Source organism: Choristoneura fumiferana, chromosome 26, assembly GCF_025370935.1.
Source record: "Choristoneura fumiferana chromosome 26, NRCan_CFum_1, whole genome shotgun sequence".
NCBI lineage: Eukaryota > Metazoa > Arthropoda > Insecta > Lepidoptera > Tortricidae > Choristoneura > Choristoneura fumiferana.
In genome coordinates, this window is record NC_133497.1 from 1,413,116 (window position 1) to 1,439,634 (window position 26,519).

At 36.7% G+C, this 26,519-nt stretch overlaps 2 protein-coding genes across 2 annotated transcripts in view; one reads left to right on the forward strand and one right to left on the reverse strand.

Annotated features, from left to right (window-relative positions):
• The window catches only part of LOC141443003 (prostasin-like), a 431,412-nt gene that overhangs the window by 21,758 nt on the left and 383,135 nt on the right, over nucleotides 1-26,519 (forward strand). The gene's annotated exons all lie outside the window — the stretch shown is intronic.
• LOC141442996 (prostasin-like) lies at nucleotides 353-26,519 on the reverse strand (the record flags this gene model as incomplete). Its single annotated transcript, XM_074108209.1, is given in 8 exon segments — nucleotides 353-429; nucleotides 1,618-1,797; nucleotides 4,265-4,424; nucleotides 11,976-12,152; nucleotides 12,587-12,705; nucleotides 13,038-13,199; nucleotides 21,677-21,892; nucleotides 26,317-26,519. Coding segments are annotated over 8 exon segments (1,255 nt in total), but the record flags the coding sequence as incomplete, so codon positions are not given.

Consider the following 26,519-nt stretch of genomic DNA (forward strand, 5'->3'; position numbering starts at 1 on the left):
GAGTTGCCGCATTTACGAACGTTTTGTTTTTAGTTAGCGCGGTATCTAGTCGAGCGAGCGCGCGAGACCAATCATTCATCTAAGGTATAAAATATACCTGAACTTGAAATATTCTGTAACAAAATACGAAATTCTTAAAAAAATATTACTTAATTTTTCGTAATGGCTACGGAGCCCTATTTCGGGCGTTTCCGACACGCTCTTGGCCGGTTTTTTTTTAAATATAATGTAGCCTATGTCACTCGGAGATAATGTAGCTTCCCACCGGTAAAAGATTTTTTTTTATCGGTCCAGTAGTTTCGGAGCCTATTCAATACAAACAAACAATCAAATCTTTCCACATTATAATATTAGTATAGATTAGTATTAGTATAGATATAGATAATCATACTTACTCTGCACGACCACCGACAACGCCCAGTCCATGATCTGTTTGAAAGATAACACATGTGATTAATACTCGTAAGTCCACATTTCGGTCGTTTGACAATATTGCAATTAGATAGCAAGTACCTGGGTAACCGAGCTTTGCTCGGGCCAAAACTCGATAATAAGCGTTTTCCCAGAGTTAAGACCAAGCTAGATCGATTTTCCATCCCCGAAAACCCGTACGCACCAAATTTCATCGAAATCGTTGGAGCTGTTTCCGAGATCCCGAAATATATTTATATAATATACCGCGTGGAAAAATAAGTCGGGCCCTGGAGGGAAACTACCTTAGGAAACATTCCTTTATTTTAAAAAAGTTTTGTTTCTTTTAAAAAATGAGCCAGTTACAGTAAAGAAATGAGCCAACCAAACCCTAAAATGCATGTCATTTTTTTGAAAGGAAAAATTATATGTTATATTAATTGGGGTTTACTTCCAAGAAACAAGAATAAAAAAAGACATAATTACGATTTATATAAAAAATAGGTTTTTTAAATCCTGTTCCCGTTAAGGACCTACATTCATTATGCTGTAGAAGTTTCTTCCACATCATCTTAAAAATATGTAAAAAATGCGATCAAAACAAATATGATCGTTCCGACAGGTCATACTAAATTAATCCTTGTGTTTATGACATTTAAAGACTCACATAAATGCAAACATTCTTCACTTATTTGGTATTCGCAATAAGAACGTCAATGCATGGAGTGCCGAATCGGGAACGTTTGAAAAATCTTATTGAACGTTATGAAAATAGCGTAAATTATAAAATGACACTTACATATTGATAAAGCACAGTTTCTGAGACACTATATAAATTTTTTCAAGGTGCTTCATCTAGTAATTATTTTTATCACCATCCGTATGTTGACGAAAACAAAATTTAGCATCGACTCCCGATATTTGATTGGATTACTCGGTCAGTAGCACTAAAACGATAACTAGCGACAATGCACCGAACTACGTAGTAGCCCAGTGTGGTTTGTATTCTGAAATGTATAACAGATGTCGCTGCCTACCTCATTCTTAGAATAATTCGTAAATATATTGGTTGTGCCTGATCGGGAACTGGATGCATTGTAGGGATAAGGATTTAAGGTAGTTTCTCTCCACACTGTATACATAATATATACAAGAATTGCTAGTTTAAAGGTATTAGATAGATAGATAGATTATTATTCAGCTGACCTCTTATGAATGTGGCGTGGGACTGGACATGTGTAAAGGTGGTATAAGAGTTGACGTTGCAAGCGTGTTCACTTCTCGGCGCCGTAGACACCACGCCGCGCAGGTAGTAGCGCCTGATGCCTCGCTCCACGCTGGGGAACACCAGCCCCCCGCCGCTGTCGCCTTCACACACAGTTGTACCTGTGACACAAATAATATCGCATTAAAAACACAAAACGTAAAAATAAAATCTAAATCCAAGAAAATGTCATTAAGTATAAAGAGATTTACATTATATGTATAAAGAGGGTAGGTTATTAACAATATAATATTGTAAGATGAAGGTAGTTAATAAACGGATCTCTAAACGGATCGAGAGTAACACGTACGTATTTTATTTAGCGGTGTTGGTGATAAGACGGCGTGCGGGTTAATCCGGACAAAATACGGCATATTGTAGACATGCCGCATCCCAATAATGTAACCGAATTAAAATCATTTTTGGGGATGATTAATTTTTATGGGAAATTTATTAAAAACTTGTCATCATTTTTGGTCCCACTCTACGAGCTACTTACTCGTACAACAGGCAGGATTTTTTGTTGGAACAAGAAACATAATGATGCGTTTATACAGGTCAAAAAGTTAGTATGTAGTGCGGACGTGTTAGTCCACTACGACATGTCTCAGCCCACGGTGCTGACGTGCGATGTTCGCGCGCACGGGCTGGGCGCCGTGCTGGCAGCGCGCGCCCGCCGAGCCGAGCGCGTCCTCGCGCGCGCTCACCCCGCCGGAAAAGCACTATAGTCAAATCCATAAGCAAGCGTTAGCGATCATATTTGCTATAGATGAATCGTACTGATCATAAGCTTTTAGTCAGCATATTTGGGTGTAATACGGGAATACCGATTACGGCGGCGAGCCGTTTGCAGACATGGGCTATTAACCTTTGGGCGTATAATTTTACAATAGAGTACGTTAGAACGGACAAAAATACTGCGGATGGACTATCGAGATTAATAAAAATGCATAAAGAGGAAGTAACGAACAGTCCCTGTACCCTCTTGTTCTGAGAGGAGGCCTGTGCCCAGCAGTGGGACGTATATAGGCTGGGATGATGATGATGATGAACAAACAGTCGCGAAGAACTACCAGAACAGACTAAGTATATTTACATTTCGCGACGGAAGCGTTGCTGCTAGATTACAAGGTTTTAAAGAACCAGACAGCCGCGGATCCCATATTAAGCCGCGTCATGAGTTATTTAGTAGACGGCTGGCCGTCTAACACTAACATCGATATCAGGGAATTAAAACCATATCACAGCCGGCAAAATGATTATACACCGAGTTAGGTTGTATGCTCTGGGGTCACAGAGCAGTGGTGCCGGCAACAACTGCTAATGCTGTCGTTTCCGTTTTGCGCGCGATGTGGGCGGGCTTCAGTCTTCCGAGACAGGTCGTGAGCGACAATGGGCCTCATTTTATCAGTGTGGAGTTTGACCGTTTTTTAACAAGCAATGGTGTGGAACACATTTTCTCAGCTCCTTGTCACCCCGCTTCGAATGGGGCAGCTAAAATTTGTAAGCGCGTTATTAAAAAAGAATCGCTTTTAAGCGATAAGGCCGCCTATTGCTTACCTTGTAATTTTTTATCTGTGTATCTGTTTTCTGTATCGCTCACTATTTCTGGTCTACAATAAAGAGTCTTTGTATTGTATTGTATAGTTTTGTAAAAAAACACTTTAACAGAAGCTAGACGTAGATACGGCCCTCAATAGATATCTCCTAACGTATATAGGACCACTGAGCACTACACCACTGGGGAGAGCCTAGCTGCAATATTGCAAGGTCGTCAGTTACGTATGCGCTTGGATAAATTAAAACCCGAGCGATCCGCTCGACTCAACGAAAATCAGTCGCGCGCGCAGGCGGGGGCCGGGGGAGCGCGGGGCGCGGCGCGCGCTGGACGCGGTTTGGTACCGGGACTACAGCGCGCAAGATAAGTGGCTCGCTGGTAGGGTCGTTGAGAAGCTAGGTCGTACTGATTACAGACTAGGGTCTGCTTGTGGAACCGAGGTACATAGGAACGTCCATCAATTGAAACGTAGGGTAACCGAAACGTTCGTTAGTACACCTACACCGACTGAAGCCGACCGAAGGCATTCCCGCTGTTCGGTGATTATACCAGAAGAGGAGGCACCCGAGCCGAGTGGCGTGGAGAGCAGTGACTCGATGGCGCCGGGGCTCACGGCTGGGGCCGGCAGGCGCAATGTATTTAGTTATTAGTAATTAAGAGAACATACGCAAATATCATGAGAAAGAACGATTACTAACGAAATACCCACACATTTATCTAACTATTTACCTATCAGGTACGTAGATATGATTTATATAATCTAAATATTTATGTAAGCGTATGTGTGTGTGTGTGTGTGTGTGTATGTGTGTGTGAGATGTGTGTTTTTGAATTTTAAAGTTTTAAGTTTTTATTACGGGTGAAGGTGTTATATACCTACGTATAAAGAGGGTAAGGTTAGTATCAATATAATATTGTAAGATGGCGCTACTCAGTCTCTCAATAAACCGAGACCGAGACCGGGACCGAGAGTTGCACGTATTTTATTTAGCACATTATAATAGCTATAAAAATATAAGGCGGGTACTTGCCGTTCTTGTTTCCCGCACAGAACTTGTCGCTGGTAAGGTGCGGCTTAAATTCAGAGGGTAACTCGTCCATGCACTTGGTCGCATCTACGTAAGGCAGGTCAGTGGTCAGCAGCAGCGAGGAGGCAGGGCCGTCTGCCGCCGTCAGTCCCCAGCCTGACACCTGTGATTAAGTGTTATGATATGAACGGCCTTATTTCTATGGTCTGAGTATATGGCAAATCGTTTCAAAGTTAAAGTCAAAATACTTATATTCAGCTAGCTTTTGCCCGCGGCTTGGCTCGCGTTAAACTTGGGGTAACTATTTGAAAAATAACTTGGCGATATTTTACAGACAATTATAACATTAATTATATATACATCTATTTAATTTTAACTCAAAACTTTTTCAACATTAATTTGGAATATTATAAAAACATACTTAGGTAGTCTATTTGTTATGACCATTTTTTGGCCGGATGCTGCACTTCGTGAAGAAAGCAAGCCGCTTTGCACAGTGATAGTACAGGCTAAACTGAGTGATTTGATCTGCAGCAGCGGAAGTTTCACCCCTTAGGAACAGAGATGGCACCACTTCTTTAAAAAATAATTCAAAAAATTCTACAAGCTAAAGTAATAGACCGATTTCAATGTTTAAAATCTCAAATGAAATCATATTATATACGTTACTTATAAAAAAATACTTGAAAAATTTATACTGTAAACTTCTGGCAAAACACGGCATCTTAAGTTTTTTTTTTCTTACTTGATTTGTAGTTTTTACTTGATTTCTTAAAAAAACTGTATGCAACATTAATGTTTTAATGCATATACATTTTACCTAATACATAACAAGTATTTAAAAAAAAACTAAACCGATACCTTTCATATTTCACGAAATATGCAAGTTTAAGTGTGAGCACAAATTTCTTTGGCCCAAGCCCTCTTGATCTGAGAGGAGGCCTGTGCCGAGCAGTGGGACGTATATAGGCTGGGATGATGATGATGATGATGACAAATTTCTTTAAAAAATATTTCAAACAATTCCACAAGCTAAACTAATAAATCGATTTCGATGTTTAATATCCCAAATTAAAGCTCATAACATTCATTATTTACAAAAAAAAATGTTAAAAATATCTTTAGTAAACACTTTTGAAAAAAAAACGCCATCACAACTTCTCAAGTTTTTTTTCTAACTTGATTGGTAGTTTTTACTTGATTGCTTAAAAATATTGTATATTGTATGCAATATTAATGGTTTAATGCATACCTATATATATTTCAGAGTAAATAACAAATATTTAAAAAAAAACCGACACCAATAATTATAATATTTGATAAACATTGATGTAAGAATAAGAATAAGAATAGTTTATTTGTCAAACATAGGTACAGATGTAAAGATGATAAAATAAAAAATATAGAACACTGTATGTTTTGCCACATGGCGTACAAAATTTCAGTTTTTTTTTCTTTTATAATTGCATACATATCAGTCAAAGAAAGAAAGAAAAAACCACATTAAAAAAAACAATATAAATATGTCATATAAAAAAATAATAATCAAAACCCTATAAAAATAAATTAAAACGGTCCATCAAAATTCAAAATCATAACATTAAAACAATATTAATAATTATAAATTGTCATCACTTAAAAATTCATTGACGCTATAATAACATTTATTTAATACTCAATACTCAATATTTAGGAGTAACAATGACATTTTTTTTTAAATTGCGCCAAATTCAGTTCTTTAAAAGAATCTGGAATTTTATTAAATATTTGAGGTGCCATCCCTAAGACACTTTTCCGCACCAACGCTGTTTTGCAAGTTTTCCTCCGCAATGTATGGTGATATTGAGAGCGAACAGGGAGCCGGCGTGTCTCTGTCAGTTTATTGAACAGGCTAGGATGAGAATGGACAAAGACAGCTACCTCCAAAATGTAAAGCGATGGAAAAGTAAGAATTTTATATTTTTTAAAAAAAGGAACACAACTTTCAGTCATTTTAAGATTATACATAGCCCTTATGCACCTTTTCTGAGCCTTGAACACTGTTTCCCTACAAGTCGAATTTCCCCAAAATATTATTCCGTATCTTAGTGTTGACGCTACAAGTCCATGATAGGCAGTCAGCAGGGAATCTGTGTTTACGATCTTTGCAAGTTTATTTAGCGCAAAAGCTGATTTACTCAGCTTTTTGCATACTTGATCTGCCTGAAATTTCCATGTGAGTTTACTGTCGATCATTAACCCTAGGAACTTTGTGACCTCAACCCTTTCTATAGTTTGTCCGGCATAATCAACATAAATGTCATTCACTTGTTTTCTTTGATAAAAATGCATTAAATTAGTTTTGGTCAAATTAATTATTAAATTATTATGATCAAGCCATGTAACAATTTTTCCTACTACATTTTTTATGTCGTGTTCATATTGAGTCAAATCTTTACATTTAATGATGGATGTGCTATCATCAGCAAACATAATCATAGGGTGATATACCGCTTTTGTCAAATCATTTATGTATATCAAGAAAAGCAGAGGGCCAAGCACACTGCCCTGCGGAACACCGTATTTCACAAATTTAGTGTCAGATGTGTATATAATATCTCTTTTGGTCTTTGTACATACCCTAGATATCTCGGTATATTGTTGCCGATCAGTGAGATAAGACTCAATAAGCTTCCGAACCTGACCCCTTATACCATAAAGGCCAAGCTTGTATAGGAGAATCTTGTGGTCCACATGATCAAATGCCTTGGTCATATCGGTAAACAATGCACACACAGGTATACCATTATCAACACTGTCCATAACAATATTAATAAAATCATAAACTGCCATATTTATGCCAACGTTTTTCCTAAAACCTTTTTGCTCCGCACAAAATAGGTTTTTTTTTTTTTTCAAAATAGTTGTTGACTCTTTTTTGTGTATTGCCTTTTCAAATACTTTTGAAAAAACGGGAATGATAGCTATCGGTCGATGATTATTTACATCTTCTTTGATACCTTTTTTGAATAAAGGTTTAATTTTTGTTATTTTTAAAGAACTTGGAAATACACCTGTAGAAATAGAAATATTGATTATGTGGCTCAAATGTTTGGCAATGGTATCACTTACAAATTTTACTACTTTGGTTGCAATGTTATCATAGCCTACACTATTTGTATTCTTCAGGGAGCTTATTATTTTTTCAATTTCCCGTGGAGTAGTTGGTGACATGAACATAGAATGCATGGTGACGATATCATTACAAATCATATTCACATTACATGCCGAATTTTATGTACATAGTCTTTTATTTCAAATGTGACATATCTATCAGCTGTAGTCCTATCAGATAAAAAGCTAATTTTTAAATAAATTCGCCAGCTACTAAGCAATATATAATACATCTCAGAACCAACTATGCCGCAAACGGTATTTTTTTTTTGTCTAAATAATGACCTACTAATTTTAAAGTAATTATATTTTTTCGTAACACCAGGAAAAAACTTCTTTTTTTTATAAATTAGGTAATTTCTTTCTTCTTTTCTTTTACCATTAAACATTAAAATCAGAGCACTAGTTTCACTTAAAGATTTCGTTGAAATTTATTTGTAAGAAAAGCGTGCACAATTAAACTTAAATATTTCGTAAGGTATGAAAGGTATCGGTGTCGGTTTTTTTTAAATACTTGTTATTTACCCATAAATATATATAGGTATGCATTAAACCATTCATGTTGCATACAACATACAATGTTTTTAAGCAATAAAGTGAAAACTACCAAACAGGTAAGAAAAAAAACTTAAGATGGCGCAAGGACCATGAAGGACATGGTTCTTGGATGGCGTTTTTTGTCAAAAGTTTTCAGTAAATATTTTTTTTTTGCAAGAATGAATGTTATGAGCTTTAATTTGGGATATTAAACATTGAAATCGGTTTATTAGTTTAGCTTGTAGAATTTGTTGAAATATTTTTTAAAGAAATTTGTGCTCACATTTAGGGGCTGTTTCACCATCCATTGATTAGCGTTAACCGACGGTTAAATGTGATGCCGTCTCCGTCTATTCGAACACAACAAATAGAGACGGCATCACACCTAACCGCCAGTTAACACTAATCAATAGATGGTGAAACAGGTTTTTTTTTAATGCTTTTTATGAACTCAGTAATATTTACATGCATTAAACCATTCATATTGCATACAGTTTTCTTAAGCAATCAAGTAAAAACTAGCAATCAGGTAAGAAAAAAAAACTTGAGATGGCGTTTTTCGCCAAAAGTTTTCAGTAAATATTTTTTTAGTATTTTTATAAATAATGAATGTTATGAGCTTTAATTTGGGATATTAAATGTTGAAATCAACTAATTTTTGAAGTATTTTTTAAAGCAGTGGCGCCATCTCTGTTCATATATCGCCGCTGCGGGTCAAATCACTCAGTTTAGCCTGTACTATCACTGTGCAAAGCGGCTTGCTTCCATCACGAAGTGCAGTATTTTGTCTCTAACAAGTATGACTAATACCTACATAATTATTAACTTCAAGCCTCTTTTAGTGATTGCCGGTTATCAAACAAGATTTCGCTTGAGATCTACCGAAATAATATAATTATATTCAAACAAGAAACGCCTTTAGTAAAAATTGCTCATTAAAAAAGCCTAAATAAACCAATACCTCCTACGTATACTGGTACAAGTGACAAATTTCTGATTTTTAGTTTTTTGCAATTTTGTGATTAATATTTCCTTATTTACCTACCACAAAAAAATTGCACGGATATTCCTATTAGTTTTGGAAATAAAGTGACGTATATGAATGCATCTAACACCGTTTTGCTAATCGGTGCAACGTATACTGAGGCAACCGACATGCACCACTATACGCGGCACCGATATTGTCGCGGGGCCGGGGAAGTCTAGTGTAACTGGCAGTTGCCTCAGTGTACGCGCTAGCCGTCGCTGCGTGCGGACCGTTTAAACTGTTCTACGAGCACATAATTTGATAGTAATTATATAAAAAAAACATGTTTTGGTCTGACAATTGCGGAGGGCAAGACCACAATAGCCGTATTTCTCATAGACAGTCAAGGAAACTAAATCCAATGTGAAACCTTTTCGTGATCTATTTCGCTATGATTTCTTTGGCAAATGTATGGGATGTCAACATAACATTGGTAGTACAACGGTTCCACCCCAGTACCAGTACCAGTACGTGATTCAGTTTCCTCGGCTATACCTACATGTACGCGTGCTAGAAATATAACATTGCAGTATTACATTGCATTCTGGTAGTTGAGCATCCCCAAAAAGAAGGCGAAGGCATGCATGCTTTAATTAAAATGAGAACAGTAAATTTCAATATACCTACAGGTTGATAAAAAAAATCCTGTACTATACTGTAAACCATATTAGGGCTACTGATTACTAATACGATATAAGTGGGAAAACATCGAAATTAGAAAGTCTTCTTGCGACTCCACTTCCATACAAAACTTTTTTTTTTAATCACAGTATTTTTCTACTTGCATCATATTAGTAATTAGTAGCCCTAATGTGGTTTAAAGTATAGTACAGGTTTTTATTAACACCCTATACACATTTTTTTATACACACCTAAGAAATGGTACCTGGCTATGCATATGGCGAAAACGGGTAACCCGTATGAAGTTATAGAAGTTTCCCAAGACTCAGAAACAGACACAAAATTTAAATCTTTTGTCAAGAAGACATTAATATATAAGGCGTGTTATTAAAATTAATGATTATATCATGGATAGGGAAATTTCGAAATAATTCCGATCCGCATTGGCGAGTGCCTACTCCAAATAGCGAATTGAAAACTGTTTTAAATATGTAGTTGTGTTAAATACTTGTGATGTATAGATATTACTAAAATATGACTGTAAATCTGTTTACAAAATATACCTTGCTGAGGTTTATTGCCAGATTCTTCTCAACAGAGGTTTTTACGAACCGGTGGTAAATTTTTTGACATTCATAAGTGCTTGTTACAATCTAAATTGAATAGATATTTTGACTTTGACTCAATATTTCATGTCAAAGCTTGTCTTAAGCTAAGTGCCAATCAGACACCAGAGGGTTCCGTACCATCTATACAACATTCATTAGGATTAGCAAAAAAATGGCAAAAAATTACATTTGTTGTATGGGGGCCCCCTTAAATATTTATTCTGTTCTATTTTTTGTTATATATATTATATCGACTACAGTTATACATAATCTGTAAAAATTTCAACTCTCTAACTATCATGGTTCTTGAGATACAGCCTGGTGACAGACGGACGGACAGTGAAGTAGTATATAGTAGAGGGTTTCCGTTTATACCCTTTGGGTACGGAACCCTGAAGAGGCACGAAAAGCTTAGCCGTTATGTGGATACAAATGGGTGCGATGCGATATATGTATCACATGAGGAATCTTTCACAATAAAATACGAGTACACATTTGAACAGGAATACGAATCCATTGAATGTGCTTCCATTGTTTTAAACCACTTAATACAATTACTTTTCTTAATAAAACCATTTATATTTCAAGTGAGGTTTTTTATAAAGGTATATTTCTGTATTTTGTATAGCACGTTTAAAACATTACTAGCGGTATATTGGTACAAGTGGCATGCTAATGTTAGCGTATATTGATGCAAGTGATAAAAACGTTTATAAATCAATAGATGAAGGTAAAAGAGCATCTGTTTTATTGTTCATTGCAAGCCATATAAGTATTTCATCTAAAAATTCATATACAATATAAAAATATCGTTAGATCAGTAATCTACGCATTACGCCGTATACTGGAGCAAGTGGTAATTAGCTCAGTATACTGCACAACTACAAGATTTAAAATACGCGTATAGTAGTGTATCTGCAATTTTCTCAAAAACTATAAGAAATTTCAAAATTCCATGAATACAGGTAGAAATCAAATATTTTCTTTAGAACCAATGCAAAATTTTGAAAAGTTATATCATCAAATGAGAAAGTTACAGGTTTTGAAACCTTTGAACAGCTCTCCTGTAAATTTAAGATTATGCACTTGTACCAGTATACTTAGGAGGTGTCGAAACATTAATTGGTTGCTTTAGCTCGATCGCAGCGTTTTGTCGTGCCGGGGAAAAGTTTAGTGTCAAAATTACCAAATCAAGTCACAATAGCTATTTAAACCTTCTTTTTAACCGACTTCAAAAATGGAGAAGGTTCCATAGAACCTTCATTGGAACATATTCCAATGTTTCGATCGAGGGGAATCGAGGGCAAACCTCAAATTTTATAGACACACTTATGGCGATTTTGGCATTTTTATTTAGCATTAAGATAATTTACATTCAGGAAGTAACATTTGGTAAACTGGACCTGATGAAGAAGACCGTAGATGACAAATAGAACTCGTCAAAGCTAAGTAACGCTCGTTCGTCTATAAACGATCATGACTAATATACCTAGAAAATTTTGTAGTTTGTTCAATGTTTTGTTTTAATTTTTTACACAGTGTAAAGTAATTTAAGATACAATATTTTAACATCAACTGCTCATCATCTTTTACGAAAGATTGCTTTTTCCGATGCAGAGACTTTCATTATTGAGGAGTCCTGGTGCTTCACCACCCGTTTTACCATATGAATTACGAGGAGCACTTCACTACACTTTCCACTTCACTACAAATCATTACTTTATAGCGTAGTTTCACCTGGATGGAACTAAACTCTGACATTCATTACCTTCCCCGAATTCGTGTTTTGAAGTTGATTCCTGTCAAACTCCTCGTTAAAGTCCATGCAAATAGGCCGGATGTACGTGCGGTAGACTACAGGAGTCGACATGAAGACCAGCGCGATGTCCGCCTGGTAGTGCCCTGCTTCACCCAGATAGCGAACTGGAATCTTAATCTCACTGACCTGGAAAAAAATCAGAAATAACTTAGACTCGACCAACGTTGAAGTTATGGGTGAAGCAAGACGCGCGTATTTTTTTGAGTTAGGGTGAAGCTAGATGAACGTAATTTTAGACTTCACTTGAGGTGCATATTTTTTTTGTATTATTTTGGTTTCATACAAAATTCCAATTTATGTACAACCTCATTCTGAGTCGCCGTGTGGCCGAACTGGACTTTTGTAGTTATCAAATCGAATGCAGCATAAATTACGCAACTCAAAAACTTACGCTTCCGAAGCCGCCTTCACCCGTACAGGCACATATTTTCAGTCGCGTAACTTCTGCTGCATCTGGTTTCAAACAAAAGCCGAATAAATGCCATAAGGGTGACTCAAAATGAGATTTACATAAAAAGAACTTTCGAATTAACTTTTACTTGATTCAGTAGAACACTCACGTCGGACTTATGCGCCCCAGTATCCCTGGCCTCATCCCAGGGTCGGTAAATCTTTCCCAGAGCCACCGCATACGTGCTGGCTGCTTCCTGGCGCTCGGTTTTCCAGAAACAATGTGCCGCTGTAGAATTTGCATGTTAATACATTAAGTAGAAGTGCTTAGCAATGCACCGACGAGAAGTTCCCAAAGTTGCGAAACTTTTAACGTGGGCAGTTCTAGGTAACTTTTGAGAATGTTAACTGTATCTAAAACATGTACATAAACCCTTAACTGCCTACGTTCTGTTTCAGAAACACAACCACCACCTATATGAGGTTTGGAAGACTACTACTTTTAAAGGATATGTAATAATTATAGAAATTTAGATAATTTAATTATTAAATTATAAATATCATTTTAACAGTCTATGCTATCATAAGACAAGTGGATGTTAAAGGCTCAATGATACTTGCCAGATATGATGACCCTGGTGGAGATCAGAGAGCCGCCGCAGATCTGCTTGTAGGGGGTGAAGGTCTTGTCGTAGACGCCTGCGTGCCAGGGCAGCTCGCCGTGCTTCGTCCTTTTTCCGTTTATGATAAGTCTGTTAGCTATCGGTGTGGGTGTCCCGCAATCTAAAGATAAGTTAATAATTTTGTCTTAATTTTTATGTGCAAGAGATGCGGACAGCCGTGGTATGGATTTATAAAACTTTCACGTACTTCATCTTCTCTACAGTATTCTCTTTAGCCCTGCATCTCCTTGCTGCCTCAAAGAGAGATTTAGCTATTTACTTCTGTTCGTTGCTTTCAGAACTTTCTCTTTACTGTTCCTCTTTCAAATTCAAAATAGACATAGGTCTATACATTCATATAGGTACAGTTCATTGCTTATTTTTAAATCTTTTTTTTTATTTATTTTTTTAATATTAGCACATACAAAGTGATGCTTACTGACTACATAACTAAATATGTATACCAACGGAGACTCAGTCATACACATAATGTAGATTTTATTGCGTTGCAAATAAGGTTTACATCCGTTTACCAATGGATAGTAGACTAAGTCTCCGCAGGTACGACACTAAACACTAATAGAGATAGGTACACAATGACAATATTCGACGGTGGAAAGGATAAACGCTGTAACCCAAAATGTGTAAAGTTTACACCAGAGCCAACACTTTTTAAAATTTACTAAAAAAATCATAACTCATGATCCTTTTGGCCTAAAGTAACAATTCTTTGGAAAATGATGTATATTTGGCTAGGCTATCATTGTCTTGGTAAAAATCTTCCCTAAAGTAGTCAGCAAAGAAGTTTTGGTGGGTTACAGCATTTGAATATTTTGTTTAAATCCACGAAAACGGAGTTACATCAATACAATAATGTATGAAATAGTAGAAAGTGTATTTCATCACACTCACTCGTAAACAGTGTCGTAACATGCAGGCTACCTTGCTTGCAACCCCCCAAATAAAACCCTCAACCTTAATGTGCTTGTTATGAAGCCCGTGGTCGGTAAACGAGTCATTGCCCGTACAAATTTTCATGTCATGAAGCCCAAGGTCGGTAAATGAGTCATCGCCCGTACTGATGGTGCTGCGCGCGCTGCTGCAGGACCACATGCACACGCACGTTAGGCGCATGGTGCGGGAGGCGGAGGGCAGCGCTGTCAAGAGCGCAGCCTAAGGTATCGCCAATATTTGGAACAATTATATTTTTTCTTTTACAAATATAAAATTTTACTCGCAAATGTGATGAAAAACATTGTATGTCGCACGGGCTGTGCTAGAATTACGAACATTGACTCATTAAAGCCCTCAGTCTTCGACTTCGGGCTTCTAATAGACTCTCGTTCGTAATTCCTTATTTACCGCCCTTAAGACACAATGTACCTACTATTTTTTTGGGAAAGCATAAATGTCGTACTCGTAATTGGACAATGTACAGTACTTTTGATCATATAAAGTTTTGTAAGCTGGCTTAGATTCTCAAAATTAACAAATAAATTGAAGTAACAGCTTAAATCAATCTAATCCTTGTAAAATAAATTAACGTAATCAGCCACTGGTCAAAATATTATGGGATTTAAAAAATGGCAAATACTTATTTTAGTTTGTATTATTGATTAATCGTAACAATAATCAATCAATGCGGTAAAATAATTTAGGGAAATGTGTTTTTTATTCGTCTTGGTATTTTTCGCAATCCGCGTCTTCTTCGACAGTATCTTCTGACTGTTTTTTTTTTGACTTGCTGGCAATCCCAAATACTCTTGAGCTTACTTGTGGAATCAATTTTGTCAATGAGATTTTTCTGCATTAAAATGCTACACTATGCCAAAGAGATACACTATATTTATTACAAGAAAAAAAATTGGGTTTCGTACTATTACAACTTCAATAATGTAACTTGAGGTGTAACAAAAACAAGCCTTTATTAGAAAAAAAAAGTGAACTAAAAAGGGAAAAATTAGCCAGTTAATCCAAAGCTGCTTACTCTGGTTCTGGAAGATGTTTCAAAAAACTCGCATGGGAAAATCGAGGTCTATATAAATATAGCAGGAGATAGACTGAATAACTTAAGGTTCGCAGATGAGGTAGTTCATCTCACGGAAAATCCTGAAGAATTACAGGTAATGATTAAGGAGTTGAGTGACGTCTCTTTACAAGTTGGTTTGGAAATGAACTTGGAAAAAACCAAGATTATGACGAACATGGATGGAAATAACGTAAGCATAACCATCAACCAAACCACCGTAGACCAGGTAAAGAATTACGTATACTTGGGACAGGAGATCAGGATGAGCAAAGATAACCAAACTAGCGAACAGCACAGACGAATAAGGCTTATGTGGCCAGCATACTCGAAACTGGACTTTGCTTTTAAGATAAAAAAAATTGCGGAAGAAAAAGCCAGGATATTTATTCAGTGCATCCTGCTGGTGCTCACTTATGGTGCTGAAACCTGGGTATTCACGAAAGACGTGATCAATCGATTACAAGTGGCCCAGATGGCAGTGGAGAAGAAGCTGGTAGGAATGTCGCTGATGGACCGCAAAACAAATAAATAGCTTAGGGATCAAAGCAAAGTCGAAGGCGAGCTTAAAGTGGAAGTAGGCTGGCCATGTGGCCTGGAGTGAACAGTCGTGGTGCAAGCATCTCCTAGAGTGGAAGCCATGGGGCGAAAAGCGACCTCAGGGTAGACCACAAATGCGGTGGACAGACGATGTAAAAAAGGTTGCTAGTTCAAATTGAATCCAAAAAGCCCAATGTGACGAGTGGAAAAAATTGAAGGAGGCCTAAGCCGAGACGGTTGAGAAAGGCTGAAGAAGAAGAAAGGTATATCGGTATCTAGAAAAAACTTTACGATATGTCCATCTATTGTAACTACTAGTATAATGTCACATATAACTACCGCTACTTTTTTTAATTTTAAAAGTTGATAGAAATCCCGACCAAAATGAAACCATATTATCCATAAAATATTTCATATTCAAGACTGTTTCAATACTTATAGATCACTTTTTGAATTATTCTAAATAACATTCACACAAAAAATATTATGAATTAAAAAAAGCGTTCCGGCTTTGCGCGGGAAATGGAGCTGAATAATGTGTGTGAGGTGTCCTTGTATAGAGACCTTTATTTAAATTTGTGACCGTGCGAAACCGGGGTGGGGCGCTAGTAAGTCTTAGTACCTAGTAGATTTACTTTTAGTTTTTTAAGTAGATTTAGTGTTAGTTGATTATTAATTTATGACATTACTGTATTAATCATCTACCAATTGTCTGTCAACTAATAAGTCTACAGAGTTTAAATTAAATCTGACCGTTTAAAGTGGGTCAAAATTGAGTTCAAAGCAGTCGGTTACAAACAATCATACATGTAAAGCTAGTAAAAGCTTTGAAAAAATGATGTAAATTTACTGCTAACAATAATATCATCCATTTTCAAATGCTGTAACGTCATGAATTTTATCCTTATACTCCAGGAGATAAATGTATTAAATAGTCAAATTGCCTTAAAAAATTTCGATAGAAAGCTGTAACCCTAAGTATTCAGTTGTTTTGATTCCCAGTGAATGCTTTAACACTCACCTGCAATATATTCTCGATCGGCGTAAATGCTGTAACCCACGTATGATATAATTTTTTATTTCGCCTAAACGCTGTAAGCGACATCGTGCGGATGAATATTATTTCGCGTGTATGAAGTAAGATACAGGACTCAATTTTTTTTCGTTTTTTGTGTCGGTTATAGCATTTGACGTACCACAAATAACCAAAAGTTGTAAAAATTACTACGCTGTCCAGAAACTTCTAAACGTCGTAGAGCAACGAGAGTTACAGCATTCGACGCAGAAAAAAAACTGAATCGAAATATGCAATATTTTTTTTTGTAAAGGTGTGGGTTACAGCGTTTATGCTTTCCACCGTCGAATATCCCAGATACCAATCTTGAGTAGGAAGGTTTAGTCATCATTATCATTTAATATCTTTTTCAATGCAATTATTAAACTTCCCTACTTTTAATTTTTCCTCCTCAAGCAATAAAGGGTATTTATTATATAACTTAGGCATGAGGTACTCTATGATTCTTTTTGCGTAATAATTTTTGGCAACCGGCTGCATGCAACAGTTTCGCAGGTGGTAGGACCTTGTGCAAGGTCCGCCCGGATTGCTACCACCATCTTGCTCGCTAATCCTGCCGTGAAACAGCAGTGCTTGCACTGTTGTGTTTTGGCGTGGAGAGTAAGACTGGTGGTGAAATTACTGGCACTTGAGGTATCCCATCTTAGGCCTCTAGGTTGGCAACGCATCTGCAATCCCCCTGGTGTTGCAGGTGTCTATGGGCGCAGGTGATCTCTTATCATCAGGAGACCCACTTGCTCGTTTGCCATGCAGTTGAATAAAAAAAAACAGTAATTTCCTGTTAGAACACCTGGTAAAGTGACGTTTTTTGTGGCTTTGTATTTTATATTCTTCACTATAATAAGTTTCTAGGATATTAAGGTATATAGTCTTACAGTGTACAGGGGGAATTTTACAAACTGAGAACAGTTCATCCTAGTTTTTTCTATAAGTATTTACTCTTTTACGTCTTTACCTACTAAATATGTCTTAAAAGTAAGTCCATAGCAATTCTGCCCATAGCTCAGCAACGAGTCAGCGAGTGCATGGTAAACAATATGCAGGGTGCGTTTATTTACTATTCTACTTAGATAATAAAATTGACCCAAAATTGACCTTAATTTATTGCAGACTTGATTAATGTGTAGTTTCCAATTAAAATGTCTATCAATAGTCAAACCGAGGTATCTAAAACTATCAACGACCTCCAGTCTACTACATATACAGTTTGCTTATTTTTGTGCAGGCAATTGTATGTGTGTCCTATAATATTAATATCGCTTGATCTTACATCTTTTGCTTTTTTATTGTATGGTGAAAACAGATTGTCATGAGCCCACTTCGTTATGTTTACAAAATTCTCCTGCACCTTGCTCACCATATCAGGCACATCCTCGCCGGCGAGCAGCAGGCACATGTCGTCGGCGTACATATAAACTTGGCAGTTTTGGACAACATTCGACACACTGTTCACATGCATGATATATCCAATAGGTCCGTAAACCGATTCGGTCGGCACGCCAAGGCTTACCTGAACTTCGGAACCTGTCTTCCCATTTATGACGGTTCTTAAGGTTCGGTTCGTTGAATATTCACAGAACCACTGGTTCATGGGTCCCCTGATGCCACACTCATCCATGGCTTGAAGCAGGTTTGCTTAAATTATACTCGTATCCGATTTTACATATTTTATATCCTGGATCCTGATCTCATCAATGCCAGGTGCTTTCCTGCAACTCAAGCTGTCAATAATCTTCACAACATCACCAGCACTAACCTTTCTGTACCTAAAAGAAACATCGGTCACTTTCACATACGAATCACGGCATAAAAATTTTGATTACAATTATGTAATATGTCTAGCACTTCCCGTGTAAAAGTTTGAGGAAAATTACTACATATGTTTTGCACGCTATCTATTTTCCCCCAATATTTCATTATCGTACTATCAACATTACCCTTAATTCTACCCAGCCACCCATTAATGTTATTCCATATCTTCCTAAAGTCGCCTTCACACCTATTTATTTCGCTTTGCCTATACTTATTCTTGGCAGCATTTATAACTTTATTTACTTTATTTCTAAACCGGGTATATTCTAATCTAGAGTTCATACTTTTAGGATTAAATTTCCACGCTCTAAACAATTCATCTCTGTGCTCAAATATTTTTTGCTAGATCTTTACGTACCCATGGTTGCAATTTTCTTTGAGTTATTTGTTTAGCTTCAATTAATGCCTCTTTATAAATACTGCCAAAAATCACACAGTTTTTCATATAAAAGTAATGGACTTTCTATAGTTGATAACTCCGCCCAGTTAATTAGTTTTAATTTTTCCATTACTAGCTTGTCACACAGTGCATACCGCACCGATCTCAGTTTCCGGTATTGCACATTGGAGGCCGTGCTCACACAACATGGTTTTATATTTAGAAATAGTCATATTCGAGTCGTCGCATAATAAATCCAAATTCATATCTCCTATTATAATAACATTATCAATGGGCGGAACTTGTTTTAAAATATAGTTCATTTCTTGAACAAATTTTAACTTGTTTGTTTTTGGTGGCCTATTAATTGTTATAATATTCATTTTTTTGTCTCCTATATTCAGCTTTCCGTGCAGTATTTCCGACGCCGTAGTATCACAAATGTCAGCACTGAAGTCCAGGCAATCCTTGGCATATATAAGAATACCACCTCCCCTACTTTCTTCTCTTGTATTCGAAAACAAATTGTTACCTGTTATTGGATAAAAAGATAACTCATTTTGCTTAACGTTCACTTCAGATAAAATGAGGACGTCTATATTTTCATCACACTGTTTTAACAGGACAATCAGCTCGCTATATTGTTTCCTTAAAGACCTAATATTTAAGTGTACCACGTCTAGTTGCTGGTTTTTATTTTTGATATTCTTACTCTATTCACTGGTATTGTCGTATCTATTATATTCAATATTATCATCAACATCCATATTATTATGCCCAAACATCATTCAGTCCACAAATCAAGTAGTGTGTATCCACGCAGTTATCGTTTGTTGTTTACTCTGTTTTTTTTAATAATTCAATAAGAAAATTTATACCCTCTTCGTTTTTTATGGTATAAATTGTGTCCTCCGTCTCACTCTTCTTTACTAATACATTAGAATTCTGGAACCAAATGTACGTATAAATGTTTTTTAGTTGGTTATTGGTGGACCAAAATAATTGTCGCTTATACTTGGTCATTTCCTCGTTGATATAAATCCTCTGTGTGCTGTCAGTCTTATAAATTGTGCCATTTGTAATACCGTTTTTACGTTTCTGAATTAATTGATCCCGGGCTGCCTTAGTGCGCATTTTAATAACAATAGACCTTCTTTTTTCGCGGGCACCTACCCTCTTCACTGACTCGATCTCATCAACTTTTAAATCAAGCTCTTTCGCAATATTTTTCACTACTTCGTCCAACTTTTCATTTTCAAATTCTTCTACGAAGGCTAACTCAACGTTCTTCTCTTTCTCTTTTTGCTCAAGCATTTCTACTCTTTCTTCCAGCGCTTTATTACATTTTCGTAAATACACATTATTTCTGTCCAATGCCATGTCCATTTTGCTTCTGTTTTCTCTTTTAAATCTGCCAACTCCGCATACTTTTCGGAATAAAAATCCAAAGTTGTTAGCCCCTCCAGTTTGTTTTCAATTTTAAACACTACTTCTAACTTCTGATTTACTTCCTTCAGGAGATTCTCCACAGTAAGTTTTCCCGATTCCACCGAGATTTTTGGTGTTATAGGGGATCCTTTTTCTTTTCTCTATGCTTGTGTATACCTATTGTATAGTTAATTTGATAGTTTTACGTATTTTTTAAATTGCTCTTATCTAATATAAATTGCACCACCTGCTAAAATCTATTCCTTACTTTTCTCTTGTAAGATATTGCTCTGAAGCAATAAGGCCACCTGTTGTTTGCCTTGGAAAATCCCTAGGGAGTTAGCTGTGTTTTTGGTACTGCTTGCTATGTGTTGGTGTTCAATAAAGAGTTGTTGTATTATTGTATCCAGCATGAATATGAAGTTTACGAAGCATGAGAAGTTATTTTAGAAGGCAAAAAACGGAACCCTTATGGTTTCGTCATGCCTGTCTGTCTGTTCGTCCGTATGTCACACTCACTTTTTTTCGAAACTATAAGAACTATACTGTTGAAACTTGGTAAGTAGATGTATTCTGTAAATCGCATTAAGATTAATACGCAAAAATATAAAAATTAAATCAATAAATTTTTGAGGGCAAATCTCAAATTTTAAAGGAACACTTATGGCGATTTTGGCATTTTTAGCATTAAGATGAGCATTTACATTCAGAAAGTATCATTTGGTAACCTGGACCTGATGAAGAAGACCGTAGATAACCAATTATGGAACTCGTCAAAGCTAAGTAATGCTCGCTCGTCTATAAACGATCATGATTAATATACCTAGATAAGCGACTAAGAAGAATGATTCTTTCGAACTGATCTGATGCTGAAGCCAGAAGGTAGGCAACGGAACTCTGTTATAAAACAACGTAACTAAGTCGTGTTTGGGCTTAATGGAATCGTTGTGAGATGTACTTTGGCTACAAATCACTAAAAAGTAAGAAATAAAGAATTTTTTTAACAAAAAAGTAAAATAGACTCAAAAAACAAATTTTATAACAAGAAATACAACCGACTACAAAAACCCATGAAAATACCTTCCTACCAGTCTGAAGTCGGTGCCTCAGCACGAGCCTGCAGGAGTGGACCTATAATCGTCTACCTCACCTACAACTAATACGAGTATATTGGGCTTCAATCACTCCTGCTGGCTCGTGCTGAGGCACCGACTTCAGACTGGTAGAAAATTATTTTCATGGTTTTTTGTAGTCGGTTCTAGTTTTTGTTATATTTTGTTTTACATTTCAGTTGCAATGTTATCTCGGATCAGAAGGAAAATAGCATGAACAGAATACCTGGTTGGCAGACGGCGACGTGGTCCCAGCTGCCGTCGACGCAGTGCATGTTCAGCAGAACGTTGCTGGGGTAGTAGAAGCAGCCGTTGCACTCCGGCACGACCTCCGTACCGTGCGGCTCCAGCTCGTGGCACACCCGGGTCCCGCCTAATACGTCATCTCCAGTTATTTTGCAAGTGTAATTGACGCTTGGGTCCGGCGTCAGTCTGCAGAAACCTAGAAGGAAGGTTAAGCTGAGAGTGCGACGTCGAGTAGAAATAAATGTGTTGTTGGATTGATCAGTATTGTAGCTGCTGCATGAACAGACAGCACCACAACAGTGTTGTTTCGATTTTAGGTCTCTGTGAGCATGTCTAAACAGGTCGTCCCTGAAAAGTGTTTCCAAGAGCTGTAAACAGCTATGTCGATTTTAGTTTCAAGTGTCATTTATATTATAAAATTCAAAGTCCTGGCTGACGACTGATATATCAACGCACAGGCCAAACCGCTGGGTCTAGAAACTTGAGTCTTGAGTCTAGAGATTTTTCAAAATTCCCACGGGATAGGGAATAAATGGGATTTATATTTTAACTTCAAAATGGCCCGATTTCCGTAACTATAATTATTAGAAATTTCAACTTTGGCGTGCAAGTAGTTAATACTAACATTTAAATTTGGGGTACATACATTTACTTTCTGCGATCTTATTTTTCGTGTTTAGGTTGATTTTCGGAGGATTACATGGAAATACAAATACAGACCGACGTTGTTTTAGACAGGATGGTGCATGGAATTGAAAAATCAACATACATACGTCCCTATCTAATTAATCATAATTCGTACCAACTTTGAAACACTGTTTCGCTGATTCAGGGGTGGAATTTTGTAAAACGTTAAAGTAGGTACTACGCGTTTCTTTTGCCCGCAACGACTATAAAACACGATATAGGATTATATTATATCCCGAGAAATCGTAAAGTTCCCTCGGGAAATAAATTACTGTTATGATCTATTTTGATATTCTTAATTGTCGATGAGATACACATTGTAGCTTTCTATTATTGAAAGAATTTTGAAAATCTGGCCCGAAATGAAATTCACTTATTCTGCAAAAAATTTACATTAAAAAAAAAGTTTATGTCCATCAGGGATGATGGAGCTTCTATTGGTAAAATAATTATTTAAATCCTAGTAGTTTCAGAGATTGTCCGCAACAAACAAAATTGAGATATTTTCCTATTCCATGGGATTTTCTACCAGTAGTTTTGGCTATGTGTTGTCTGTCAGTCAGCCAGTCACGGTACTGTTCAGGTATACATGGTACTGTATAGGTATCCTATCCTACTAATATTATAAATGTGAAAGTTTGTGAGTGAGTGAGTGAGTATGTTTGTTACTTCTTCACGCTGAAACGGCTAGACGGATTTGGATGATATTTGGCTAAAAGTTAGTTTATAACCTGGATAAACAAATAGAATACTTTTTATCCCGATTATTCCACTGGATAGGGATAAAATCTCGAAATAACAACCGCTGGGCTTAGTTATGAAATTTGGTATGTAGGTAGTTGGACGTCTGGAATAACACATAGGTGACTTTTTGACCCGATATGCCCCTGGGATACCTAGGGATAAAATCATGAAATAACAACCGCTGGGCTTAGAGCCATGAAATTTAGTATGTAGGTAGCTGGACCTCTGAAATAACACATAGGTTACTTTTTATCTCGATATTCCCACGGGATAGGGAAAACATCTGAAATAATAACCGCTGGGCTTAGAGTCATGAAATTTGATATGTAGGTAGCTGGACGTCTGAAATAATTCATAAGCGACTTTTTGACCCCGATATTCCCACGAAATAGGGATAAAATCTTGAAATAATAGTCGCTGAGCTTAGAGTCATGAAATTTAGTATGTAGGTAGCTAGATGTCTGGAATAACACATAGGTGACTTTTTCACCCGATATTCCCACGAAATAGGGATAAAATCTTGAAATAATAGTCGCTGAGCTTAGAGTCATGAAATTTGGTACGTAGATAGCTGGACGTCTGGAATAACACATAAGCAACTTTTTGACCCGATATTCCCACGGGATACGTAGGGATAAAATTTCGAAATAACAACCACTGGGCTTAGAGGCATGAATTTTGGTACTTAGGTAGCCGGACGTCCGGATTAACACATACGCTACTTTTTATCCCGATATTCCCACGGGATAGTTTTGTAACTAAGGGACTCCATACATCCCTGTGTTATTATTATTATTATTATTGTGTAATTTTTTCTTTAATTGTATACTGTAGTTTTTCAGTATTTTATAGTAATTATTTTATTTTGAAAAAATGACTCTGCCAACTTTCTTGCGGAGCATTCTTCTTGGCAATGATGGTCTTTCTGAAAGCGCTGGTAGTTTAAAAAATGACCTGTAAAAGTGTCCGTTGCGGCCTATTAACTGAATAAATGATTTGAATTGTGTTAAATTTATACTTGTGATGTATACATATCATTTAATAATATTGTAAATCTGTTTAAAAAAAATATATACCTCGTTGAGTTTCTTGCCGGATTCTTCTCAACAGAGGTTTTTCCGAACCGGTGGTAGATTTATTTTTGACATTCATAAGTGCTTGTAACAAATTAGGGTTTATACAGGGTATAAAGTGTATATAGCCTTAATTGAATAAAGATATTTTGACTTTGACTTTGACTTTGAATTCGAATTTTAATTTGGATAGGGATTTTTTTTTAAATTTTAGCACTGGGTTTAGAGTCTTGAATTTTGTACAGTTATTCACAACACAACCTCAATGAAGACCACGATATAAATTTTGGAAATTTACAGGGGAATTTTGTAACATCCCGAAAATTTCAATTGCAACTACCAGACTGAATAGTTTACGCGTACGAAGCCGCGGGTAAAAGCTAGTAGAATTATAAATAAATCATGTTACTTACTTAATGAGTTGATTGGTTTGGCGTAGGTATTTAATGTTTATTTTGTTTTTTTAGAGCACATTTTAAGTAATAGCTTGTTTTTCAAAACTTTATTTGTAGCTATATAAAATATGTATATTTTAGTCTCTCAAGTGATGTGTAAGTACATCAAAACTGAACGTACATAATTCATTTAATCAGGCGCTACTTTCTTTGCCCAGCGCCTAAGTTTGGCGGTGCAGAGGGGCAATGCGGCCTCCGTCCTGGGGACCATGCCCCAAGTGGACGATCTCAAGGGAATTTTTTATTTGTTAAGTCAAAAGTCAAAGTGAAAAGTATTTTTTTGCCAGAATACAGTACAGGAAGGTCTTACATTGTATACTTTTATTTCAGTGTATTCAGCCTGCATGCAGGCGTGCAAATATTCTGTTGAGAGGCGTATAATTATTTTATTACAATTACAAATTTCCTATGTCAAATATCAAACTAAAATAGATCAAAAATCATAAAAATAATCAAAATAAATAAATTGATAAGTTCAATAATTTTTAGCTTTGTTAAATTTTGGTTTGTTTATTTATTTTGATTTTTTAATAAAAAGGCGCTACTTTGCATAGGTCTATACCAATGAACTAAAACAATTAGTTTGCTTACCCGCGACTTTATGATGCCTTTTTAAAAGAAATGTGTATTAATGCAGTTCCTCCACCTCTACATGCACTCTAGCATGCTGAACGGTTGTGTGTTGCTCTGAAGATGAGTTCTGGTTGAATTCGAAACGCATCAGGGTAATGTGGTGGTGGTGATAGATGGATTTGTGTGATTAGTGTGTGTTCATACAGTGTAGAGGAGGGGGAAATTCATGAACACACATTTTACGGCAAAACTGAATTTATTTTAAAAGCAGTTATCATAAAGGGTGCGGGTGAGCAAAGTAATTGTGTCAGTCCGTTGAACGTACATGAACATTTCCGAATCTGTGCTATCAGCCCTTGAGGAGTTCCGTCATCAGCAGTCAGCCCTGGCTGCAGCATCAGATGGCGTATATCATATAAACGCATTGTCATTGAAAGTCTTTTGTGTGTGCCGTCAACTTTTGAGGAGTTCCCTTCTATGGAGACGATCCTGGACAGGATGAGCAGGATGTCACTGCTAAATTATTGTATTGTTAGCAGATTTACATCAGTTCGCCAAATCTCCAGTCCCTAAATGTATTAGTTTAGCTTGTTCGTTTTCTGATTCAGTTGGAATACCTATAAAATCCTCTTTATTCGTTTTATCCCGTGGGATTTTCGGAAAGCCTGGAACATTTTGTTACCTGTTAGCATTATCTACCTGCATACCAAATTTGAAGTCTCTAATATTTATAACTACGGGGTTAAGGCAATCTATACTATTATTTTAAATGCGAAAGTGTGTGTTTGTATGTTTGTCCGTCTTTCACGTCGAAACGGAGCGACGGATCGACGTGATTTTTGGCATAGAGATAGTTTATAGGCCAGAGAGTGACATAGGCTACTTTCTATCCCGAAAAAAAGCACAGTTCCCGAGGGAACAGCGCGCGATAACCGAATTCCACGCGGGCGAAGCCGCGGGCAAAAGCTAGTTAGATTATATAATCATTTGCAATGCCGAAGCATTTGATTGTTCAGGACTATCATTGGCAAGATTCAGTAAAGAAGACTAGAAGAACAACAAGATTCAAGAATAATGAAGCTACTTACGGGTGCACTGTGGCATAGGTTGGGGCCAAGGATTTCCGCCGAAACAGTACGTCGTCTTGCTTCCAACCACTCCATACCCAGGATCACAGGTTACAGTCAAACCAGCAAAGTCGTAGACTTGTCCCGGCACGGCTTCTGGCTTGTTGTAAACAGTGTAGGTGCCATGCGGTGGATACGCGGGCAGCACGCAGCCACCTGAACTG